The sequence below is a fragment of the Scyliorhinus torazame genome, chromosome 6 (genome assembly GCF_047496885.1).
Source record: "Scyliorhinus torazame isolate Kashiwa2021f chromosome 6, sScyTor2.1, whole genome shotgun sequence".
Taxonomy (NCBI): Eukaryota; Metazoa; Chordata; class Chondrichthyes; order Carcharhiniformes; family Scyliorhinidae; genus Scyliorhinus; species Scyliorhinus torazame.
In genome coordinates, this window is record NC_092712.1 from 169,961,798 (window position 1) to 169,984,471 (window position 22,674).

Below are 22,674 nucleotides of genomic sequence, written 5' to 3' on the forward strand. Positions count from 1 at the left end.
GCTGCTGTGTAATTTTTAAACTGAATCATAGAGCACACTGAGTTACATTTGTAAGTAACAGAATAGTTTTTACTAGTGCCAAGGGATTGAGATGCATTTCAGAAGGTGACCTATATGTAATGTAGTGGGAGAAGATTAACTGACAAAGCTGGAGACACAATGGCACAAGTTTCTTAAAGTGACAGTATCATTTACATCCGACCCCTATCAATAACAACACAATTTTTTTGCAGGCTGAGAATGGATAAGGAAATGTGGCAGAAGCTCCAAGAAAAACATGAGCTTAATTGGCTGAATCACCTCAGAACATGTCAACACTCTTGAGAAAGGCTTAGCAGGTTTTGCTGTTGTAGAAAATAAAATGGATAAAGTATGTTTAATTGGACAAAAATACTTTTAACTACGTACTCTCTTTACTCTTTTGTTTGGCAACAAGACATCAAAACTTACAGATTTAGTTTTTTTAAACAGATTTTCATCTCCTATGCTGATAAAAATGATTAAACATTTTCTCAGCAGTTTTCATTGACTGAAATATTAGAAAATTATGCTCTAGTACTCAGCAGTCAATAGGTTTACTAAAGATTACAATATTATAGTCATGATTACAGACAATGGTTAGTTAGGTATGCGTCATGCATTGAGGAGTTCATGCTGTTTGTCAGTTCGTCCAATAGCATCTGGGTTTGATAATGGGTCCAAGTCAGCAAAAAGGTTAAACCATGTAGACAGGTCAGTTGGGTTTTTCTGAGAAGCTGTAAACACAATAAATAATTGTGTGTTATCACACGGTCTGACAATGCACGTCAAATTCTTAAGAATCTGGCATTACAATAAATTACATGACAAAATATCAACAATATTATGTGATAGACCAGGTTGTGCGCAGCTTTTGCCTGTATGTATATACAACCTCAACTGATACCCATTAGTAAGAAGTCTTACAACACCAGGTTAAAGTCCAATAGTTTTGTTTCAAATCACTAGCTTTCGGAGCACTGCGCCTTCCTCGGGTGAATACCTAATAGATTCAACATTTGATAATAAAAAGTTGATGTCCCTACCCAGGACAGATTCAGGATATACACTACATTGATATTTATATTATTCTAATATTTTGTACTGTTTTATAAATGCCAATTATTACTATTGTAATAAATGACAGGTGCATTCTCATTACCAAACAGATTCCACACACAACATGAAACACACTGGGCTGGATTCTCCGTTGGCGAGATCCTCCTCTTTGCCGGCAATGCGCTCACGTTGGTAGATTTCCTGACGGTGTGGTGGTGACCACAATGGGAAACCCCATTGGCCGGCTGCTGAGACGGAGGATCCCGCTGCCAGCGGGGGCGCGCGCTGCACCATTAAACGGGTGCGGTAGGATGGAGAATTTTGGGTTTCAATATCGTCAGACACAAGCAGCTGTATCATTGCTTGCAACTCAGCTAGCCAAGTGAATTTTGTAATTATGTATTAGGCCATTCCTAATGGAGTTGCTTGCAGTAAATCAGAGGATACACTGAAATATGACAGGAAGAAAATGGGAAAAGTAAAGGAAATGTGTTGTATGCATAATTTTTAACAAGTTCAAAAGAATTAGCTGGGATACCTCCCTCATGCTTCATATACTTGCGTACAAAAATCTTTAATTACTTCAACAGTTAACTTTGCCTATTGCTTTGTGCTCTCTGACGTACATTGATTTCCAATTGGACAATGTCTCAATTTTAAAATTCTCATCCTAGTGTACAAATTCTTCCATGGCCGTGCCTCTGTCTAACTCCATAACCATCTCCAGCCTTTCACCCCTTGCACTATGTTCCTCTAACTCTGTCCACTTTTGCGGTGTTTTTCAAACTTTTTTTTCCCCAGGACCCACTTTTGCCAACTGGCCAACCTTCGGGACCCACGCCGCCCGACCTTCGGGACCCATGTCAGATGACTTTTGGGACCCACGCTGGATGACATTTGGGATCCACGCCACATTCACTTACGCAGTGAGGGCAGTGCTTGGGACACTAAGGGCGCGATCCACTGGCCAGAATGCACTCCCGCTCGAGCACGGTGTGCGCGGTGAATGCCGGGAGAGGCCTCTCGCGGGTTTCTCGGCAGTCTTCAAGCCTCGCGAGATCCACCAAGTCCCGCAAGGCTCCCGAGTCAAAAACACACCCACAAGGGGCTGGACCAAACAGCGCGCGCCAAAGCCGATTTTAAAACTGACTTCAGCAAGCTCACCCGTGATCCACGGGCCTCCCTAATGAGGCTGTAGCCGGGTGCCATTCACCACTGGACCACGCACTGGATCAGGTGGAACGACACCCAGAGGGTCTCCCAGGCCACTTGGGACCTTTGAGTGGTCAGGATCATGCAAGATGGCTCCCTGGCTCTCCTCCTGGAATGCGGGCACCTTGGCACTGCTCATCTGTCACTGGCACTGCCACAGTGCCCGGGCGGCACTGCCAAGCTGGCAGGAGCACTGCCCGGGTGCCAGTGCAAGGGTGCCCAAGTGTCCTGCCCTGCCAAGGCGCAGGGGCCGAGGGTGCCATGCCCATGAAAGGAGGGTGGTGAGAGGGTTTGAAAGGTGGGGGTGGGTAGGGCAGGTAAGTAGGGCCTCTGGGAGGTTAGGGGGTGACGGGTGGGGATCCTGGAAGGGGAGGGGCCTGTACGTAGGCATGGGGGGCCTGAAGAGGAACCCCATAGCAGGGTGTCCTCACTTGGGGGGGGGGGGGTAATGCCCATGTGTGTGGGGGGGGGGTTGACGTTGCCAATGGGTGGGGGCGAGGGGTGAGGGACCCACATGCTCACTTAGGGCAGCACGGTAGCATTGTGGATAGCACAATTGCTTCACAGCTCCAGGGTCCCAGGTTCGGTTCCAGCTTGGGTCACTGTCTGTGCGGAGTCTGCACATCCTCCCCGTGTGCGCGTGCGTTTCCTCCGGGTGCTCCGGTTTCCTCCCACAGTCCAAAGATGTGCAGGTTAGGTGGATTGGCCATGTTATAATTGCCCTTAAGTGTTGGGTGGGGTGACTGGGTTATGGGGATAGGGTGGAGGTGTGGACCATGGGTAGGATGCTCTTTCCAAGAGCCATGGCAGTCTCAATGGGCCGAATTGCCTCCTTCTGCACTGTAAATGCTGTCTTCACCAATCTTTTTCTCTTCACATACCTGTGGAAACTTTTACAGTCAGTTTTTATATTCCCTCCAAGTTCACTCTCTTACTCTATTTTCCCCTTCTTAATCCATCCTTGGTCCTTAGACCATAAGACCATAACACCATAAGACACAGGAGCAGAATTAGGCCACTTGGCCCATCAAGTCTGCTCCACCATTCAATCATGTCTGATATTTTTCTTATCCCCATTCTCCTGCCTTCTCCCCTTAACCCCTGATCCCCTTATTGATCAAAAACCTCCCTGAATGAGTATTAGGCATTGAAAATGTGAGCAACATACCCTCCCTAAACTCAGATGACCTGGACAAATTTAGTGAATTTGGTATAATGGATATTTTTGACAGTTAACCAAACATAAAATTAATAAATATTCAATGCTAAATGGTATTTGACTCTGTGGTATCCAGTCACTAAACCACACTGCTTTCTTTACCTAGGATGTTCAGCACGAATGTAGGAATAAAAGGAAAAATAGACATCGCATGTATTTTATAAATGAGCAACATTCACACTGAGCATTTCACGGTGTAGGTTGCAGGCAACACTGTGATTTTGCATGGCACATTTTTAATGAAAGGACAGATGGTATGATTTACCTTTAAATGGATTCTTACTGATGTTCTCAATCAACCCATTTAGTTGTTCTTTTGATTGGGAGGTAGTCTGAAGACTAACACCATCTGCTGCCCAACCTAAAGAGCGACATCAAAGCGACATAAGGTAACATAGTCTATACTAAGTATTCCAATAGTGGGTTTTTAAGCTATAACAAGCTGAAACACAAACATTAAAGAAACAAGTATTAATCAGCTTTCAACTAAAACGCATCATACACATACTTCTTAATAGATTAGGAGCACACACTGGATTTACAAATCATAAATTATTATAAAACTAATTTTATGTGCTTCAAATTATCTTAATTTAATGGCAATTTGATTTTTGATAGGAAATAGCCAACTATAATAGTTATATGGCCAATATCAATGTGTAATATACCATATTCATAATAATTGGATTAACACCACAATCTTACTCTTTTAAAAAAAATATTTTTTATTCTCCTTTTTCACATTTTCTCCCAAATTTACACCCAACAATTAACAATAATCAGTAACAAATTCCCATATCAACAACAACGATCCCATCCTCCCACCAAACCCCAGACATTAGCCCACATGTTAACATACACAAATGACAAAAAGGAATCAGGAATCACCCATAGTCACCCTTAATACACACAGTCCCTCTCCACCCAACCCTCCCAGCAACACCCCCCCCCCCCCCCCCCCCCCCGCTCCCCTAATGTTTGATGTGATCCAATTCTCGAAAGTGCATAATGAATAACGCCCATGCATTGTAGAACCCCTCCATCCTTCCCCTCAGTTCAAATTTGACCTTTTCAAGCATCAAGAATTCCAGCAGCCCCCCCCCCCCCCACCCCACCCATGCCAGGGCACAGGGTGGAGAGGTTGATCCTGGTTCTTAATGGTGGTGGACAATTAAACAAATAACTGGTGGAGGAGGCTTCACAAACATCCCCATCCTCAATGATGAGGGAGCCTGGAAGATCAATAGAAAGTTAAAGTGAGACGACCACTTTGATACGGAGGTGCCAAGCATCACAGATACCAGTCTTTAGTCAATTAAGTTCACTCCATGTGATATCAAGCAACAGCTGAATGCCCGGAATACAGAAAAAGCTATTGGTCTGACAAGATCCTGGCTATAGTACTAAAGACTTGGGGGGCAGCATTTTATGCGCCCCGCCAGCCATGTTTTTGATGGGGGAGGAGCTGCCCACCTCACCACCTTCCCACACAACCCCTGAGCTCATCCCCATAATACGGTGGGGGTTGTCAAAATTCGAATTTGGCTGCCTATTTGGCATTTCATGGGTCAATTTGGCTGGTTACCAAGCCAATTGACCCTGATCAAATGTTTGGCATTAGCAGTTGGCTTGGAGTGGTCAGCCTGATTTTTAAAAAAAGTCCCTTCAAAAGGACGGGAAGGAAGGAGGGATTTTTATCTTTGGGGGCTGCCTTTTGCCATTCGGGTAGAAGCCCCCCTAAGATGAGGGGCTGGATTCTCCATCCCGCCGTGCCACATTTCTGTTTCACCCCGCCGGCGGGATGCTCCGTTATGCCAGCTGGTCAATGGGGTTTCCCATTGTGGGGCAGCCCCACGCCGTCGGGAAACCTGCGGGCTACCAGCAAAACGGAGCATCCCACCGCCGGAGAATCCACGTCAAGGAATATGAACCCTCCCTTTCTTCCTACACACTTGCAGCCTGAAACCCAACACCCCATTCCCCTCCGTTATCTACTGAAAACCTCCTTGCCCACAATCCTGGGCTTCCCCGTTTCCTGGGATCCATGGGTCTTCTTTCCCCTCCTCTTGTAGTCTCGGCAGCACCTGCTGATGGGACTAACGGAGCTACTGGCCAATCGACACTTCTCAGCAATAATCTGTTCCCTGATTCTCAGTTTCGGTGCCACGAGGAACACTCAGTTCCTGATCTCATTACAGCCTTGGTCCAAATATGGACATAAAAGCTGAATTACAAAGATGAGGTGGGAATGATTGTCCTTGAAATCATGACAGCATTTGAACTATTGTGGCCTAACAAAAGAGCCCTGGAAACATTGAAGTCTACAGGAATCAGAAGGGGGGTTTGGTAACCTGGAGAACGGGGTCGAGGGGGACGGGTGATGAAGAAACTCTCCATTGGTCAGTGTCATACCTAGAGCAAGGGAAGATGGTTGTATTTTTGGAGGCCATGTCAGCCTTTCACCCCCTGCAGACAATGGTGGCCTTCATCCTGGTCACCGCAGCCCTATGGGAAGCCCTGCGGCTGTACAAGTTGGAGCTGCTCGAGGAGTAGGAAGCTGCAGCAGCAGAGCATGCCCCAGAGGAACTGGAGGTAGCCACTAAGGGTGGAGAGCCAACCGTCAAACAGATCTTGGAGGAAGTTGAGGTGCAAAGGAGGCGCCACATGAGGCTTTGTGTGTATCAGCAGTGCCTGTCATTCGAGGACCTGTCGGACCGGGCATGCGGTCAAAAACTCCAGCTGAGCAGGGGAGCAGTGCGACATACCTGCCAGACCATGGCGCACCTGGCACCGCGGGGGAATGTTGGACGTAATCCGCTCTCAGTAGCCATCAAGGTGACGGTCGCCCTCAACTTCTATGCCATTGGACATTCCTGGCGTTGAGTGGGGACCTGTCTGGGATCTCACAGAGCTCGGTGTACAGGTGCATCTGCGCCATCAGAGAGACCCTATATGCCCAGGTGGCTCAATACATCCATTTCAATATGGACCGAGCCCACCAGGATGCCTGGGCAGTGGGATTCACCACCGTTGCTGAGATGTCCTGGGTCCAGGAGGTGATTGATGGGGTGCATGTCCCCCTACAGGCCACTCTACAAAAACCAAAAGGAGCTCCACTCAATGAACGTAAAGCTGGTGTGTGACCATCAGCCGCGCATGTCTGCGCCCAATACCCAGGCAGTGTGCATGACTCCTTCATCCTGGCACACTCGGTGATTCCTGACATGTTCGAGGTGCACTGCTGGCTGGGCGGTTGGCTCCAGGGTGACAGGGGTTACCCACTGCGGTCGTGGCCGACGCAGAGACCCGCTTCAACAACGCCTATGTAGCGACCAGAAGAGTGATTGAGCGGTGCTTTGGCCTCCTGAAGTTGCAGTTCACATGCCTGGGCCGCTGTGGGGGGGCCCTCCAGTATGGTGATGGGAAGGTCGTCCGCATTGTGGCAGCCTGCTGCGTGCTCCACGACATCGCGCAACAGAGGGGCAACGTGCTGGTAGAGGAAGATCAATGCCAGGCCTCCTCCGGTGAGGAGGTTGTGGGGGAGAATGGGGATGGGCAGGACATGGAGCCCGGCAGGCAAGAGAGGCTCGTGTGCGCCAGGGCCAACGAGCGCAGGATGCTCTGATCACCTCTAGGTTTACAGACTGAGGGTGAGGCGGGCAGCCAGAGGCATAGCCATCACACCCACCCCAACACCCCCAACCCTTCCCCCCACCTGCAAAGCCCCTCAATGATACCTGCCACGCTATGGGGTGCAAGCCCTTGGTTGGCAGTAACAGCATGCCTGGTTCATGGGATGATGACAACCCACGCTGGAATGAGTTCTGGTGCTTCGCATCGTTTGACAACATCTGACTCCTGCCTACGGTAGCAGTTTCCCCTGTCCACCTGGGTGATCCCTGCATGGGAGCTGGTCATTCCATCACACGGTCCCATCGAATCCCTGGAGTGGCGGAGATGGGAAGGTGGGGACCATGGGGGTGGGACGCCGGAGCGGTAAGCACTGGCTGAACTGCGTTCCCTGAACCAAGCCCACCCTCAACGTCTGCCAATTCCACCTCCCCGCCCATCGCGCCCCCTCTGTGACTTGCCCAGTCTTGCCCATCCTCACATCCTTCTGACAGAGGACCGAGGCATGTTGTAACATTGTGTACAGGTGTTTAATGTGTTATGGGCCAGGGTTTAGAAAACTTCAAATATATCATGGAGTTCACCTGACCTACAACTGTTTATAGATTTTGGTTGCGATGAGCACAAAGACCAACCTGCCAGGTGTTCTTCAACAGAGGGCTTAAGCGCTTTTAATCAAAAACAAAATTTATTCTACAAATTCAGCTTACATTTCTATAAACACATTTTTATCAACTACAAACATAAATACTCCACACAGCTACAGTACTCCATATATAACCCTTAATAACTTCCCTTAACTGTTTCAATCAAGTAACAACATCCATAAACCAGAAAACCCTTTTACCAAAACAGTAGGTTTGAATTCCTTCCAGAAAACAGTTATCACTGTTAAATTATCAAGTGATCTGAAGACACCTTTTAACATGCAGAGAGAGGACAAGATGCTTGTCTGTCTGAATCCAGCTTCCAAAAATGTGTAAACCGAAAGTAAAACTCAGAGTCACAGCCAGCTTCAGCCACACAATGACATCACTGAAGCCATTTGAGAAGACAACACATTTCTTAAAGGGACACTCCCATGACAAATGTGAGAACAATATACAGATTTGTGCCCTAGCCCCTATCACTAAACTGTGCCATGTACCTGTGCCAACATAACTGTGGCTGGATTCTCTGAGGCCGCGCTCGGCCGGAGATTAGGTGTTTACGGCGAAACGGGCACAACGCCACTCCGAAACCGTTTCCCGATTCTCCGCACCCAAAATAAATTGCGGGATCGCGGCGTATGCCGCACGGCCTGGAGAATCACTGAAGTTGGCCTGACGACCGATTCTTCGGGCTCCTAACGATGCTGCGTCCCGGATGGGCCGAAGACCCGAAGGCGTGTTCCGAAGTCACGACGGCATGGTTTTAACCACCTATAAAAAAATCGTCAACCAGTCGTGCTGGCTGATGAGGCATCCGGAGGAGGTAGGGGTCAGCGTGGGGGGACCTGGGGCTCCCAAAACGCAGACAGCCGTGGCTGATGCGGGGTGGGGGAAGCCATCCAGGGTCAGGGGAGTGTGGGGGGGGACAGGCTGAAATGCCGGGAACCAGCCGCCATGACAGGGCGATGTCCTCGCAATGGCTGACATTACGGCGGTCATGTCAATAGTACCCGCACCTGGTTAACAGCCTACAAAGAAGAAACTTAATTCTGTAAAAAAACAGACTAAAGATGAGGGGGTGGATTCTATGTTTTTGGGACTATGTTCCCACGCCATCGTAAATAGTGTGGACTTTCACGCCAGAAAAATTCATAGCCCTGCAGTGGGCTAGCGATGAATCATCGTAAAACTGGCAGCTTTTGCTGCAGATATGGGCCCCCGCACTTCCGGGTCAGAGGCCGCACATGCGCACGGCGACGGCCTCCAGCGGCCGCACCGTGCTCCATGGCAGACTCAGACTGCGGAGCTGGACCTTAAACATATTGCCCCCGATTGGCCGCTCGCCCGACCCGGACCACCTGGCCAAAAATTGCCTGGTCTCGTAAAAGGCCCCCCTTGGCCTCCGATCAGCCCGGCTCCGACCAGGGCAGCCGCAGACTGAGTCCGCAGCCACCACGCTAGTATCCTGACCGAGGGTGATCAGGACCATGTTAGATCTACGCCGTCGGGACTTCGGCCAGTTGGGGGCGGTGAATGGCGGGGCAGGCCTCCAGCAATGGCCACAGGTAGGGGATAGATGGGGAAATGGATTCTCTGCCCCGGCACCAGCTGCGATTTCGGAGAATCCAGCCCGAGTTCTCTGGGTATGGCTTTGTCAATATTGCCAGTGCAAATAAGGATGCAAAGCTCATGTGTGCTATATGCAGGGAAGTACTCGCAAATGAGAGATGTTTCAGGTTTTGAAAGAGAAGTGATGGGTCAAAAAATTCCTTTTCAAGTTGAGGCCCCAGAATCAGCTGATTCCAAATGAAAAGAGACGCGTCTGTGCCTGAGCTGTGACAGCACATTAAAAACACGCCAAACGTCCATGAGGCTATGAGCATTCTGGAGTATCTGAGTAAAATAGGCCTTTTGTTGCAATTGCCCTTCACAATGGCCTACATGATGTGGGAGGTTGGATTTTCTGTTGTCACAAAGATGAAGACGGCTCAAAAGGAACTGACTAAATTCTGCACCTGATATGCACATTGCCTTCTCCTCTTGTGAACCTGATTGGAGTGAGATCGTGAGGACCAAGCAGGCCCCACCTTCGCATTAAAGAGAGGCGTATGTGACATGTGTTGTGAAGGTCGTATGGCATAGGTGCGAAGGACGGCCGGCGTTGGTCTGAAGGTCGATCGATTTGCAAAAGTGAGTCCTGGGAAGGAAAGTTTGAAAAACATTGGTCTAGAAGGACAAGTGAAGCAGATGCAAGGGAATACCAGCACCTGCCAAGTGCCTTCCAAGACACAGGCCATCCTGACTTGGAACTATGTCATCATTCGTTCACTGTCATGGGGTCAAATCCTACAACTCCTTCCTAACAGGCTGTGGGTGTACCTGCAAAACATGGAGTGCAGTGGGTCAAGAAGGCAACTCACCATCACCTTCTTAATTAAAATGTGCAACTTCCTCATGAATGGCTTTATGGGTCTACCTGGAGCAAATGGAAAACAGATATTCAAGAAGGTGGCACACCACCACTTTTGCAAAGGTGGGCAATAATTGCTGGCCTTGCCAGGAATGCTCTCTTCCTATAATTTAATAAACATAAGAATGCGACCTTCATCTGTGAATTGAATGCTTCATAAACTCATTTCAAGGCCTTAGCTGTGATGTTCATGGAATTGAATTATTAAAGGAAAGATATTTCTTGAATACTTCCAAAATAAAATGATTTTTTAAACCTTGTTAGCTCTCAATAATACATAGCTTTACCCAATAACAATAACTAAAACACATTTTCATCTAAAACTTTGACTGATTCTATTACATTCATCCATTATGGCAGAAAATTAATCAGCCCACATCTTTTGTGGTGTATAAGTCTGATTCTGTAATATGTTAATGTGCTGATTGCAAACAATGGCCCATATTCTGTAGTTAGCATATATACTGACAGCTGTCCATTACATTGATTTATTTTTTAATAAATATTTTTATTAGCTTTTTCAATTTTTTAAACATAATTTACATTACGCATATTTCACTAACATTTAACAATCCCTCCCTCAGCCCGAAAATAATTCATCAACTAACTACACGCCTTTTAGCTGCTGACTGAGGCCAATTCCTTAAAGTAATATTAATAATATTCTTTCCTGTCAGAAGTAGGTTTACATTAACACTGCAATGAAGTTACTGTGAAAGCCCGTAGTCGCCACATTCCGGCGCCTGCTCGGGTACACAGAGGGAGAATTCTAATGTTTAAATTACCTAACAGCACATCTTTCGGAACTTGTGGGAGGAAACCGGAGCACCAGGAGGAAACCCACGCAGTCACAGGGAGAACGTGCAGACTCCGCACAGACAGTGACTCAAGCCGGGAATCGAACCAGGATCCCTGGCGCTGTGGAGTAACAATGCTAACCACTGTGTTACTGTGCAAGAGAGATATGAACAGACACCATTGCTGTGAATCCTACTTCATTCAGGGGCTGGTTTAGCACACTGGACTAAATCGCTGGCTTTTAAAGCAGACCAAGGCAGGCCAGCAGCACGGTTTAATTCCCGTACCAGCCTCCCCGAACAGGCGCCGGAATGTGGCGATTAGGGGCTTTTCACAGTAACTTCATTGAAGCCTACTTATGACAATAAGCGATTTTCATTTTCATTTTTTTCATTTCATTCATTCCCTCTTAAGTTAAATTTTTAAGCATACTCTCAATCTCTTTGTTAACCTGTGCCAATTTTAAAGGGTTACGTCTGTATGGATGTTGTTTGATTGGAACAGCATTTCCCATATCTACATCATGTATAGCCATTTTAGTACTTCTCAATTTATCTCTACAAACCTGCCCACGTGATATCAATAACTCTTTCAGGTCAGTCCGTTTTTCCTCTGGAAGGTAACTCAACAATTTATCCCAATTTTTAAGAACATCCTCATTTTCCAATTTAATTTGAGGTATGTCAAATTCACAGTCATTTGGATTTGGCTCGTCACTTTGAGTTAGAATCATTAAAACCTCCTTTTTCTCTCCTTCCCTTTCAAAGTACCTTTTAAGCATATTCACATGACACACTCGGTGAGTCTTCCTTCTATCTGGTGTTTTTACCACATAATTCACCTCACTTAATTTCCTTTCAATCTGATAAGGTCCACAAAACCTTGCTTTTAAAGGTTCACCTACCACTGGTAACAATACTAAACCTTTATCTCCACTGGCAAAACTACGAACTTTGGATTTCTTGTCTGGTACCCGTTTCATCGCATTTTGTGCAACTTTTAAATGTTGTCCAGCCAATTCATCTGCTCTATTTAATCGTTCCCTAAAATTTAACACGTAATCCAATAATGTAAGTACTGATTTCGCACTCACCAATTTTTCCTTAATCAATTTAAGTGGTCCTCTTACCTCATGACCAAAAATTAGTTCAAAAGGACTGAATTTGGTGGACTCATTAGGTGCATCCCTAATTGCAAACAGTACGAATGGAATTCCTTTATCCCAATCCTCTGGATAATCATGACAATAAGCCCTCAACACTGTCTTTAATGTCTGATGCCACCTTTCTAACACTCACTGCAATTCTGGATGGTACGCAGTTGATTTAAATTGCTTTATTCCTAAGCTATCCATAACTTCTTTGAATAACCTTGAGATAAAATTTGATCCTTGATCCGATTGTATTTCTGTGGGTAGTCCATATCTAGTAAAGAATTTAAGTAATTCTTCCACAATCTTTTTAGCTGTAATATTACGTACTGGAATAGCCTCTGGAAACCTAGTAGACATATCCATTATAGTTTAAAGATATTAATTTCTCTTCCACCATCTTGGATTTCTTTTTTAATCTGAGGTACACTCTCCTTATTATCTCCCACCAGATCACCTTTACCTTTACCACTTGAGTATTTCTCATGTCCCAGTTTCTATCCCTCACAGGCTGAAACTGATGTTGGAAACCAAATTTAATTTATGAACTAATTCATAATCATCTGCCATTTCTGCTGCTAATCTCGCAGTTTTAACCCTCTGTTCTTCCACATGAGTTCTCACTACATCAGGAATTGAATTTTTAAACTCCTCCAAAAGTATAATTTCTCTGAGAGCTTCATATGTTTGGTCTATTTTCAAAGCCCTTATTCACCTATCAAAATTATTCTGTTTGATCCTTTCAAACTCCATGTATGTTTGACCAAATTCTTTCCTTAAATTTCTAAACCTTTGTCTGTAGGCTTCAGGCACTAGTTCATATGCACCTATGAATTTTTTCACCTCCTCATACGTCCCAGATACCTCCTCCGGTAGTGATGCAAACACTTCACTAGCCCTACCTACCAGCTTTGTTTGAATCAGTAATACCCACATGTCCTGTGGCCATTTTATTTGTTTAGCTATCTTCTCAAATGAAATGAAAAAGGCTTCTACCTCCTTCTCATCAAACCTTGGCAATGCTTGGACATATTTAAATAGATCCCCACCAAGCCTTCGACTATGACACTCTTTCTCACTATCCTCCAACTGTACGTTTCCCCTTACGTCTGCAAATTTTAACTGACTGTCATGTTTCATAGCCATTTTCTGAAGTTCAAACTCTCTCTCTTTTTCCCTTTCCTCTCTATCTCTTTCTTTTTGTTCTGCTAGGGCTATTCTTTCTTTTCTCCTTTCTTCTCTCTCCTTTTCTTTTTCCCCGATCTATATTTCCATTTCTCTTTCTTTTTCTCTCATTGCATATTCAAGCTCGTTTTATTCTTTTTCATGTCAAAGTTGCTTAATCTGCAACTGGATCTTTGCCATTTCTAATGAGTCAGACTGTATCTCAGGCAACTTTAAATGCTTAGCCACCACCATAATTACCTCATCTTTTTGCATTTTGTCAGGTAATGTATTTTTAAAAAAAATATATTTTGTTGAAGTTTTTCAAACAAAGATTTTCCGTTTTTACAACTTAGTAAAGGAATATACATTAAACGTTATTTAAATAATATATTAAACTAACAACAGATGGAAAAAGAAATAAACAAAAAGCAAATATCAACAACTAAGAAAAACAAAAACACGGAATAATCCTTCCCCCCCCCCCCTCCCCCCTGGGTTGCTGCTGCTGTCTTTTCTGTTTTTCCATTATCGTTCCGCGAGATAGTCAAGGAACGGTTGCCACCGCCTGGTGAACCCCTGAGCCGATCCTCTTAACGCATATTTTATTCATTCCAGTCTTATGAACCCTGCCATGTCGTTTATCCAGGCCTCCACGCCCGGGGGCTTCGCTTCTTTCCACATAAGTAGAATCCTTCGCCGGGCTACTAGGGACGCAAAGGCCAAGACATCGGCCTCTTTCGCCTCCTGCACTCCCGGTTCTTCTGCAACCCCAAATATAGCCAACCCCCAGCTTGGTTTGACCCAGACCCCCACCTTTGAAATCACTCTTGTCACACCCTCCCAGAACTCATGCAGTGCCGGACACGACCAGAACATGTGAGTGTGGTTCGCCGAGCTTCCCGAGCACCTCCCACACCTGTCCTCCACCCCAAAAAACCTGCTCAGTCTTGCTCCCGTCATATGCGCTCTATGTAGAACCTTAAATTGAATCAGGCTAAGCCTGGCACACGAGGACGAGGAATTGACCCTACTTAGGGCATCTGCCCGCAGCCCCTCCTCAATCTCTTCCCCCGGCTCCTCTTCCCATTTTCCCTTCAGCTCCTCTACCATCGCCTCCCCCTCGTCTCTCATCTCCCTGTATATTTCGGACACTTTACCTTCTCCAAACCATGCCCCCGAAATCACTCTATCCTGGACCCCGTGTCGGGAGCCGTGGAAATTCCCTCACCTGTTGCCTCGTAAATGCCCTCACTTGCATGTATCGGAAGGCATTCCCTGGTGGCAACTTATATTTTTCTTCCAATGCTCCCAAACTCGCAAACGTCCCGTCCACAAACAGGTCCTTCAGCTTCCTAATTCCTGCTCGCTGCCAACATTGAAATCCCCCATCTATCCTCCCCGGGACGAACCTGTGGTTATTCCTTATCGGGGACCACACCGAGGCACCCGTCACTCCCCTATGTCGTCTCCACTGCCCCCAGATCTTCAAGGTCGCCACCACCACTGGGTTTGTGGTGTACCTTTTCGGGGAGAATGGTAGCGTCGCCGTCGCCAGTGCTTTTAGGCTCGTTCCCTTACAGGACGCCATCTCCAACCTTTTCCACGCCGCACCTTCTTCTTCCCTCATCCACTTACAGACCATCGACACATTGGCGGCTGAATAGTAGTCACTCAGACTCGGCAGTGCCAATCCCCCTCTGTCCCTACTGCGTTGCAGGAACCCCCGCTTTACCCTCGGGGTCTTTCCCGCCCACACAAAGCTCATAATGCTCCTGTCTATTTTTTTGAAGAAGGCCTTTGTAATCAGGATGGGGAGGCACTGAAACACGAAAAGAAACCTCGGGAGGACCACCATTTTAACCGCCTGTACTCTGCCCGCCAATGACAGGGGCACCATATCCCACCTCTTAAAGTCCTCCTCCATCTGCTCTGCCAATCGCGTCAGGTTAAGTTTATGTAGGGTTCCCCAGTTCCTGGCCACCTGTATCCCCAGGTATCGAAAATTCCTTGTTACTCTCCTCAGCGGCAGAGCATCTATCCCCCTGCACTGTTCCCCGGGGTGCATCACAAAAAGTTCGCTCTTTCCCATATTTAATTTGTATCCCGAGAACTCTCCAAACTCCCTGAGTATCTGCATTATCTCTGGCATCCCCACTACCGGGTCCGCCACATATAGCAGCAAATCGTCTGCATATAGTGATACTCGATGTTCCTCTCCCCCTCTAAGCACCCCCCTCCACTTCTTAGAGTCCCTCAGCGCTATGGCCAATGGTTCAATTGCCAACGCGAACAGTAACGGGGACAGGGGGCACCCTTGTCTTGTACCCCTATGTAATCGAAAGTATCCCGATCTTTGCCTGTTTGTAACGACGCTTGCCACCGGGGCCGCATACAAGATTCTAACCCATTTAATGAACCCCTCCCCGTACCCAAATCTCTACAGCACCTCCCACAAATAGTCCCACTCCACCCTATCGAATGCCTTCTCTGCATCCATCGCCACCACTATCTCTGCCTCCCCCTCCGGTGGGGGCATCATCATCACCCCCAGCAACCTTCGTACATTGGCATTCAATTGTCTCCCCTTAACAAACCCTATCTGGTCGTCATGTACCACCCCTGGGAACAATCCTCTATCCTTTTCGCCATCACTTTGGCCAGAAGTTTGGCGTCTACGTTTAAGAGGGAGATGGGCCTGTATGACTCTTTGTCTCGTTTCAGAATTAGCGATATCGTCGTCTCCGACATTGTTGGGGGTAATGTCCCCCTTTCCTTAGCCTCATTAAAGGTTCTCGCCAAAAGCGGGGCCAACAGGTCCATGTACTTCCTATAAAATTTCACCGGGAACCCATCTGGTCCCGGGGCCTTCCCTGCTTGCATGTTCCCAATTCCTTTGATCACCTCATCCACCTCAATCTGCACCCCTAGACCTACCACCTCCTGCCCATCCACCCTCGGGAACTCTAGCTGGTCCAAAAAGTGTATCATTCCTTCTTTCCCCTCCGGGGGTTGGGACTTATACAGCCTCTCATAGAATGTCTTGAACACCTCGTTCACTTTCCCTGCTCTCTGCTCCATCTTTCCCGTTTCATCCCTAACTCCTCCAATCTCTCTCGCCGCCCCCCTCTTCCGAAGTTGTTGGGCCAGCAGCCGGCTCGCCTTTTCCCCATATTCATATTGCATCCCCTGTGCCTTCCTCCACTGTGTCTCTGCCTTTCCCGTGGTCAGCAGGTCAAACTCCGTCTGTAATCTTCATCTTTCCCTGTATAGCCCTTCGTCTGGGGCCTCCGCTTACTTCCTATCCACCCTCAAAATTTCCCCTGCTAATCTCTCTTTCTTTACCCTCTTGTTTCACCTTGTGGGCACTGATGGAAATCAGCTCTCCTCTAACCACCGCCTTCAGCGCTTCCCATACTACTCCCACCTGGACCTCCCCATCGTCATTGACCTCCAGGTATCTTTCGATACATCCCCTCACCCTTCTGCATACCGCCTCGTCCGCCAGTAGTCCCATGTCTAATCGCCAGAGTGGGCGCTGCTCCCTTTCCTCTCCCAGTTCCAGATCCACCCAATGCGGGGCGTGATCTGACACGGCTATAGCCGAGTACTCCGTTCCTGCCACCCTCGGGATCAGTGCCCTTCCCAAAACAAAAAAGTCTATCCGGGAATATACCTTGTGGACGTGGGAGAAAAAGGAAAACTCTTTACCCATCGGTCTGGCGAATCTCCACGGATCCACTCCACCCATTTGCTCCATGAATCCCTTAAGCACCTTGGCCGCTGCCGGCCTTCTCCCGGTCCTGGATCTGGACCGGTCCAGCCCTGGATCAAGCATTGTGTTAAAGTCCCCCCCCATTAACAAGTTTCCCACCTCCAGGTCCGGGATACGTCCCACCATTCGCTTCATGAATCCCGCGTCATCCCAGTTCGGGGCATATACGTTCACCAGCACAACCGCCTCACCCTGCAATCTGCCACTCACGATCACATACCTGCCCCCACTGTCCACCACTATGGTCTTAGCCTCGAACGATACACGTTTCCCCACCAGTATTGCCACCCCTCTGTTTTTCGCGTCCAACCCTGAGTGGAATACCTGTCCCACCCATCCTTTCCTCAGTCTAACCTGATCCGCCAACTTCAGGTGCGTCTCCTGGAGCATAACTACGTCTGCCTTCAGTCTCTTTAAGTGCGCACATACCCTTGCCCTCTTAATCGGCCCATTTAAACCTCTCACATTCCACGTGATCAGCCGGGTTGGGGGGCCCCTCGTCGACTAGCCATCCCCTTTTTTAAACCATCTCCTCACCCAGGTCTCACGCACCCGTCTGTCCCCCAGACGGCGCCCTCCCGTCCCGACCACCTCGTCTCGTATCAGCTCCCCCTTACTCTCAGCAGCAGCAACCCAGTTAGTTCCCCCCCCCCCCCCCCCCCCAGGATCCCCCTCTAGCTTGATTACTCCCCCCATATTGCTTCTGGAAGTCAGCTAACTCTGGCTGACCTCGGCTTCTCCCGTTCATCCTTTGACCTCCCTGCGTGTGAGGCTCCCTTCCTTCCTGTGCCCTTTTTTCCCGCCATTGTTTCCATAGCACGGGAAAATACCCGCGCCTTCCTCTCGGCCCTGCTCCTAATGGCACAGTTCCCTCATTCCCCTTCCCTGTCCCCTTTTCCACCGGCGCCCACATTTCTTCATGTCCCCCACCTCGGGGGGAGAAAAATTCCCCGTCCAACATTATTATACATTAGCCCTCCCCTCTCCCCACTTTATATTTCTGTGCCACCACCTCGCTACCCCTCTCCGGGCATCAATTTCTCAAATCTAGTCCAATTTCTCTTCGTGAATGAATGTCCATGCCTCCTCCGCCGTCTTGAAGTAGTGGTGTTTGCCCTGATGTGTGACCCACAATCTCGCCGGCTGCAGCATCCCAAACCTGACTTTCTTCCTATGGAGCACCGCCTTGGCCCGGTTGAAACTCGCCCTCCTTCTCGCCACCTCCGCACTCCAGTCTTGATACACGCGTATCACCGCGTTCTCCCCGGTACGCTCCCTCCACTTCCAAAGGGCCTGTTGGGGCCTCAGCTCCCATTAGAGTATGGAGCATCGTTCTCACATACGCCCCAGCATCCGCTCCCTCTGTTCCTTCGGGGAGACCTAAAATCCGTAGGTTCTTCCTCCTCGAGCTGTTCTCCAGGGCTTCCAGCCTTTCTATGCACCTCTTGTGTAGTGCCTCGTGCATCTCCGTTTTTACCACCAGGCCCTGTATCTCGTCTTCGTTCTCGGCTGCCTTTGCCTTCACTCCACAGAGCTCCATCGCCTGGACCTTTTGTGTTTCCTTTAATCCCTCGATTGCCAGTAACATCGGCGCCAGCACCTCTTTCTTGAGCTCCTCCACACATCGTCGGAGGAACTCCTGCTGTTCCGGGCCCCATACCATCTGGGCTCCCTCGGCCGCCACCTTGCTTCTCCCTTCTCTTCTCTGCTGCTGCTCCAAAGGATCCTCCGCAATCTGGCTGCTACTGTCGCTCCTTTCCATCCACACCCGGGGAGAATCCTTCCTTTGTCACCTCACACTGGGTTTGGCCGCAAAACATTTCCGTTGGGGCTCCCGATAAGAGCCCAAAAGTCAGTTGAAATGGGAGGTGCCGAAACGTGCGGCTTAGCTGGTCATCGCCGCATCCGGAAGTCTTGTCAGAGAATGTTAACTGCAATGCTTTTGCCAAATCTAACAGTCTGATTTTAGTCTCTGTCCATAAGATACTGCGTGTGACCGCCTCCACCCCCAAAAGCTTCAGAGCCTCTGAAAGAGCCATTGTCCACAACACACACCCTACTTAAACTAGAATACCACTCCTGAAAAGCAACCACAATATGCTCACCCCTCACTGTCTTTAAGTTCACTACACCAATCCAATAGATAGACTTTTATCCCGGACAAGCCCTCAATTTGTTATGGGCCAGGGTTTAGAGAAGCCCAAAGTGTATCATGGAGTTCACCTGACCCACAACCTTTAATAGGTTGTGGTATGGGGAGCACACGGCCCACTCTACAGGTGTGGTACAGCAGAAATGGAAAAGTATTTTTTAAAGCAAAACAATGTTTATTCTATGAACTCAAGTTAACCTTTTTAAAACATAGTGAACATCTTAGCAACCATCAATTCAAATACAACCCCCAAAGACTACAACACGAAGTAATCCTTTAAGCTTTCCTTTTAACATCCATACGACTTAAAAACAAAACATTTAACAGAAGCACATCAGGTTAAAGTCACTACTGAAAACATTTATAATTCTGAATTCACCAAATGATCAAGAGATAGTCTTTTGAAGGCCGAGAGAACAGCAGTACACCTGCTTGGTCTGGCTTCAGCTCCAACACTGAAAACGAAACTAAAACACACCCCGCAGCAAACAGCCTAAAACAAAAGTAAAAAGCTGACAGACAGCCCAGCTCCACCCGCACTCTGACAGCACTGATAAACACCCATTTCTTAAAGGTACTCTCACATGACAGTTTCAATGCAAGGAGTGTCAAGAATAAGGGAGATGAACTTAGAGCAAGGATGAGTACTTGGAACTACGATGTTGTGGCCATTACGGAGACATGGATTTCACAGGGACAGTAATGGTTGTTAGATGTTCCGGGGTTTAGATATTTTAAGAAGAATAGTAAGGAAGATAAAAGAGGAGGTGGAATGGCATTGTTAATTAGGGAGTGTGCCACAGCTGCAGAAGAGGAGGTAGTTGAGGAAGGTTTATCTACTGAGTCAGTGTAGGTGGAAGTCAGAAACAAGAACGGAGCAGTCACTTTATTGGTTTTTTTTTATAGACCCCCCAATAGCAGCAGAGAGCTGGAGGAATAAATTGGGCGGCAGATCTTGGAAAGGTGCAGAAGTAACAGAGTTGTTGTCATGGGTGACTTCAACTTCAACTTCCCTCATATTGACTGGAACCTCCTTACTGCAAATGGTTTGGATGGAGCAGATTTTATCAGGTGTGTACAGGAAGGATTCCTGTCTCAATATGTAGATAGGCCAACTAGGGGGGAGGCCATATTGGATATGGTGCTTGGCAACAAACCAGGCCAGGTGTCAGATGTCTCGGTGGGAAAGCATTTTGGTGACAGTGACCACAACTCCTTGACCTTTACCATAGTCATGGAGAGTGATAGGAACAGACAGTATGAGAAGATATTTAATTGGGGAAGGGGAAGTTATAATGCTATTAGACAGGAGCTGAGGAACATAAAGTGGGAACAGTTGTACTTGGGGAAATGCACATCAGTAATGTGGGGGTTGTTTAAGGAGCACGCTGCGAGTGCTGGATAGTTTTGTCCCACTGAGATGAGGAAGGAATGGTAAGCGGAAGGAGCCTTGGATGACAAGAGAAGTGGAGCTTCTAGTCAAGAGGAAGAAGGAAGCTTATGTAAGGTTGAGGAAGCAAGGATCTGGCACGGCTCTGGAGGGTTACAAGGTAGCCAGGTAGGAAATCAAAAATGGACTTGCTAGAAGGAAGCATGAAAAATCCTTGGCGGAAAGGATCAGGGAAAACCCCAAGGCGTTGTACACTTATGTGAGAAATAAGAGGATGATCAGAGTGAGAGTAGGGCCGATCAGGGATAGTGGAGGAAGCTTGTGCCTAAAGACTGAGGAGGTGGTGAAGGCCCTAAATTAATATTTTGCTTCAGTATTCACTAGACAGAGGGACCTTGTTGCTCATGAGAACAGCATGAACCAGGTTAATAGACTTGAACAGGTTGATATTAAGAAGGAGGATGTGCTGGAAATTTTGAAAAACATCAGGATAGATAAATCCCCTGGGCCCGACGGGATATACCCAAGGTTACTATGGGAAGCGAGGGAGGAGATTGCTGCGCCATTGGCGATGATCTTTGCGTCCTCACTCTCCACTGGAGTAGTACCGGATGATTGGAGGGAGGCGAATGTTGTTCCCCTGTTCAAGAAAGGGAATAGGGAAATACCTGAGAAGTACAGACCAGTCAGTCCTACATCTGTGGTGAGCAAAATACTGGAAAGGATTCTGAGAGATAGGATTTATGATTATTTAGAAAAACATACTTTGATTAAACATAGTCAGCATGGCTTTGTGAGGGGCAGGTCATGCCTAACAAGCCTCATTGAATTCTTTGAGGAGGAGACAAGACACATTGATGAAGGTCGGGCAGTGGATGTGGTGTATATGGATTTCACTAAGGCATTTGATCAGGTTCCCCATGATAGGCAGGCTCGTTCAGAAAGTTAGGGGGCATGGGATACAGGGAAATTTGGCTGTCTGGATACAAAATTGGCTGGCCGAAAGAAGACAGCGAGTCAATGGAAAGTATTCCGCCTGGAGCTCGGTGACCAGTGGTATTCCGCAGGGATCTGTTCTGAGACCTCTGCTCTTTGTGGTTTTTATAAATGACTTGGATGAGGAAGTGGAAGGGTGGGTTAGTAAGTTTGTTGATGACACGAAGGTTGGTGGAGTTGTAGATAGTGTCGAGGGCAGTTGCAGGTTACAACAGGATATTGACAGGGTGCAGAGCTGGGCTGAGAAGTGGCAGATGGAGTTCAACCCAGATAAATGTGAAGTGATTCATTTTGGAAAGTCAAATTTGAATGCTGAATACAGGGTTAAAGGCAGGATTCTTGGAAGTGTGGAGGAACAGAGTGATCTTGGGATCCAGGTACTGTTATTGAAAATATGGAAAGATGTGTCATTTGAAACATGGAAGTCTGGCAATATCTGGTCTGAGAGAAACATGAGAGGATACTGGGAAAGATCCCACAAAGGGTTAACAGCAGCTGCCAGAGCAGGATTGTAAAATGCAGATATCCTTGGTCAAGCAGGCTTAGCAAACAAGACAAACAGGATTTTGAATGAAGCCAAAAACAATGGCTCGCACCTTAATTGAAAATAACTATCTTAGTTAGCAGCTGGAAAAAAGGATGAGGTTCAGTTGAATTTGGTGACAATTCTGTGGTGAAAATTTGCTAAACCAGGTAAATTAAAGAAAACTGGAGACTATCAGTCTACGAGAAACATAATTCAAAGCCAAAATCAAAGTCAAAATTATGAGCTGAGGACACAATTGGAAAATAAAACTATAGAAATGACAGGAATTAAAAGTAACACCTCTCGAAGTCAAAGCATTTTGAACATCACAAAGGACACAATGTAATCAGATCTATGAGATGAAGTCATGTTAAAATGAATACTTAGTTGGATTAGAAAGTTTAGATCAAAGATACTTTTTACAATCAAAGAAAATCAGGAGTTACTTTACAATAAAGTCATAAA

General features: G+C 47.2%; 1 protein-coding gene across 11 annotated transcripts in view; it reads right to left on the bottom strand.

Moving 5' to 3' along the window:
- Nucleotides 1-391: 391 nt before the first annotated feature.
- Nucleotides 392-22,674, bottom strand: part of ica1 (islet cell autoantigen 1) — a 316,484-nt gene continuing 294,201 nt past the window's right edge. For all 11 annotated transcript variants that reach the window (XM_072509105.1, XM_072509100.1, XM_072509097.1 and 8 more), the window contains 2 exons: nucleotides 3,774-3,869; nucleotides 392-755 (listed from right to left, as the gene is read on the bottom strand). In XM_072509105.1, the coding sequence (XP_072365206.1) occupies nucleotides 634-755; nucleotides 3,774-3,869 (218 nt within the window). In that variant the 3' untranslated portion in view covers nucleotides 392-633. The remainder of the gene's footprint in view (nucleotides 756-3,773; nucleotides 3,870-22,674) is intronic.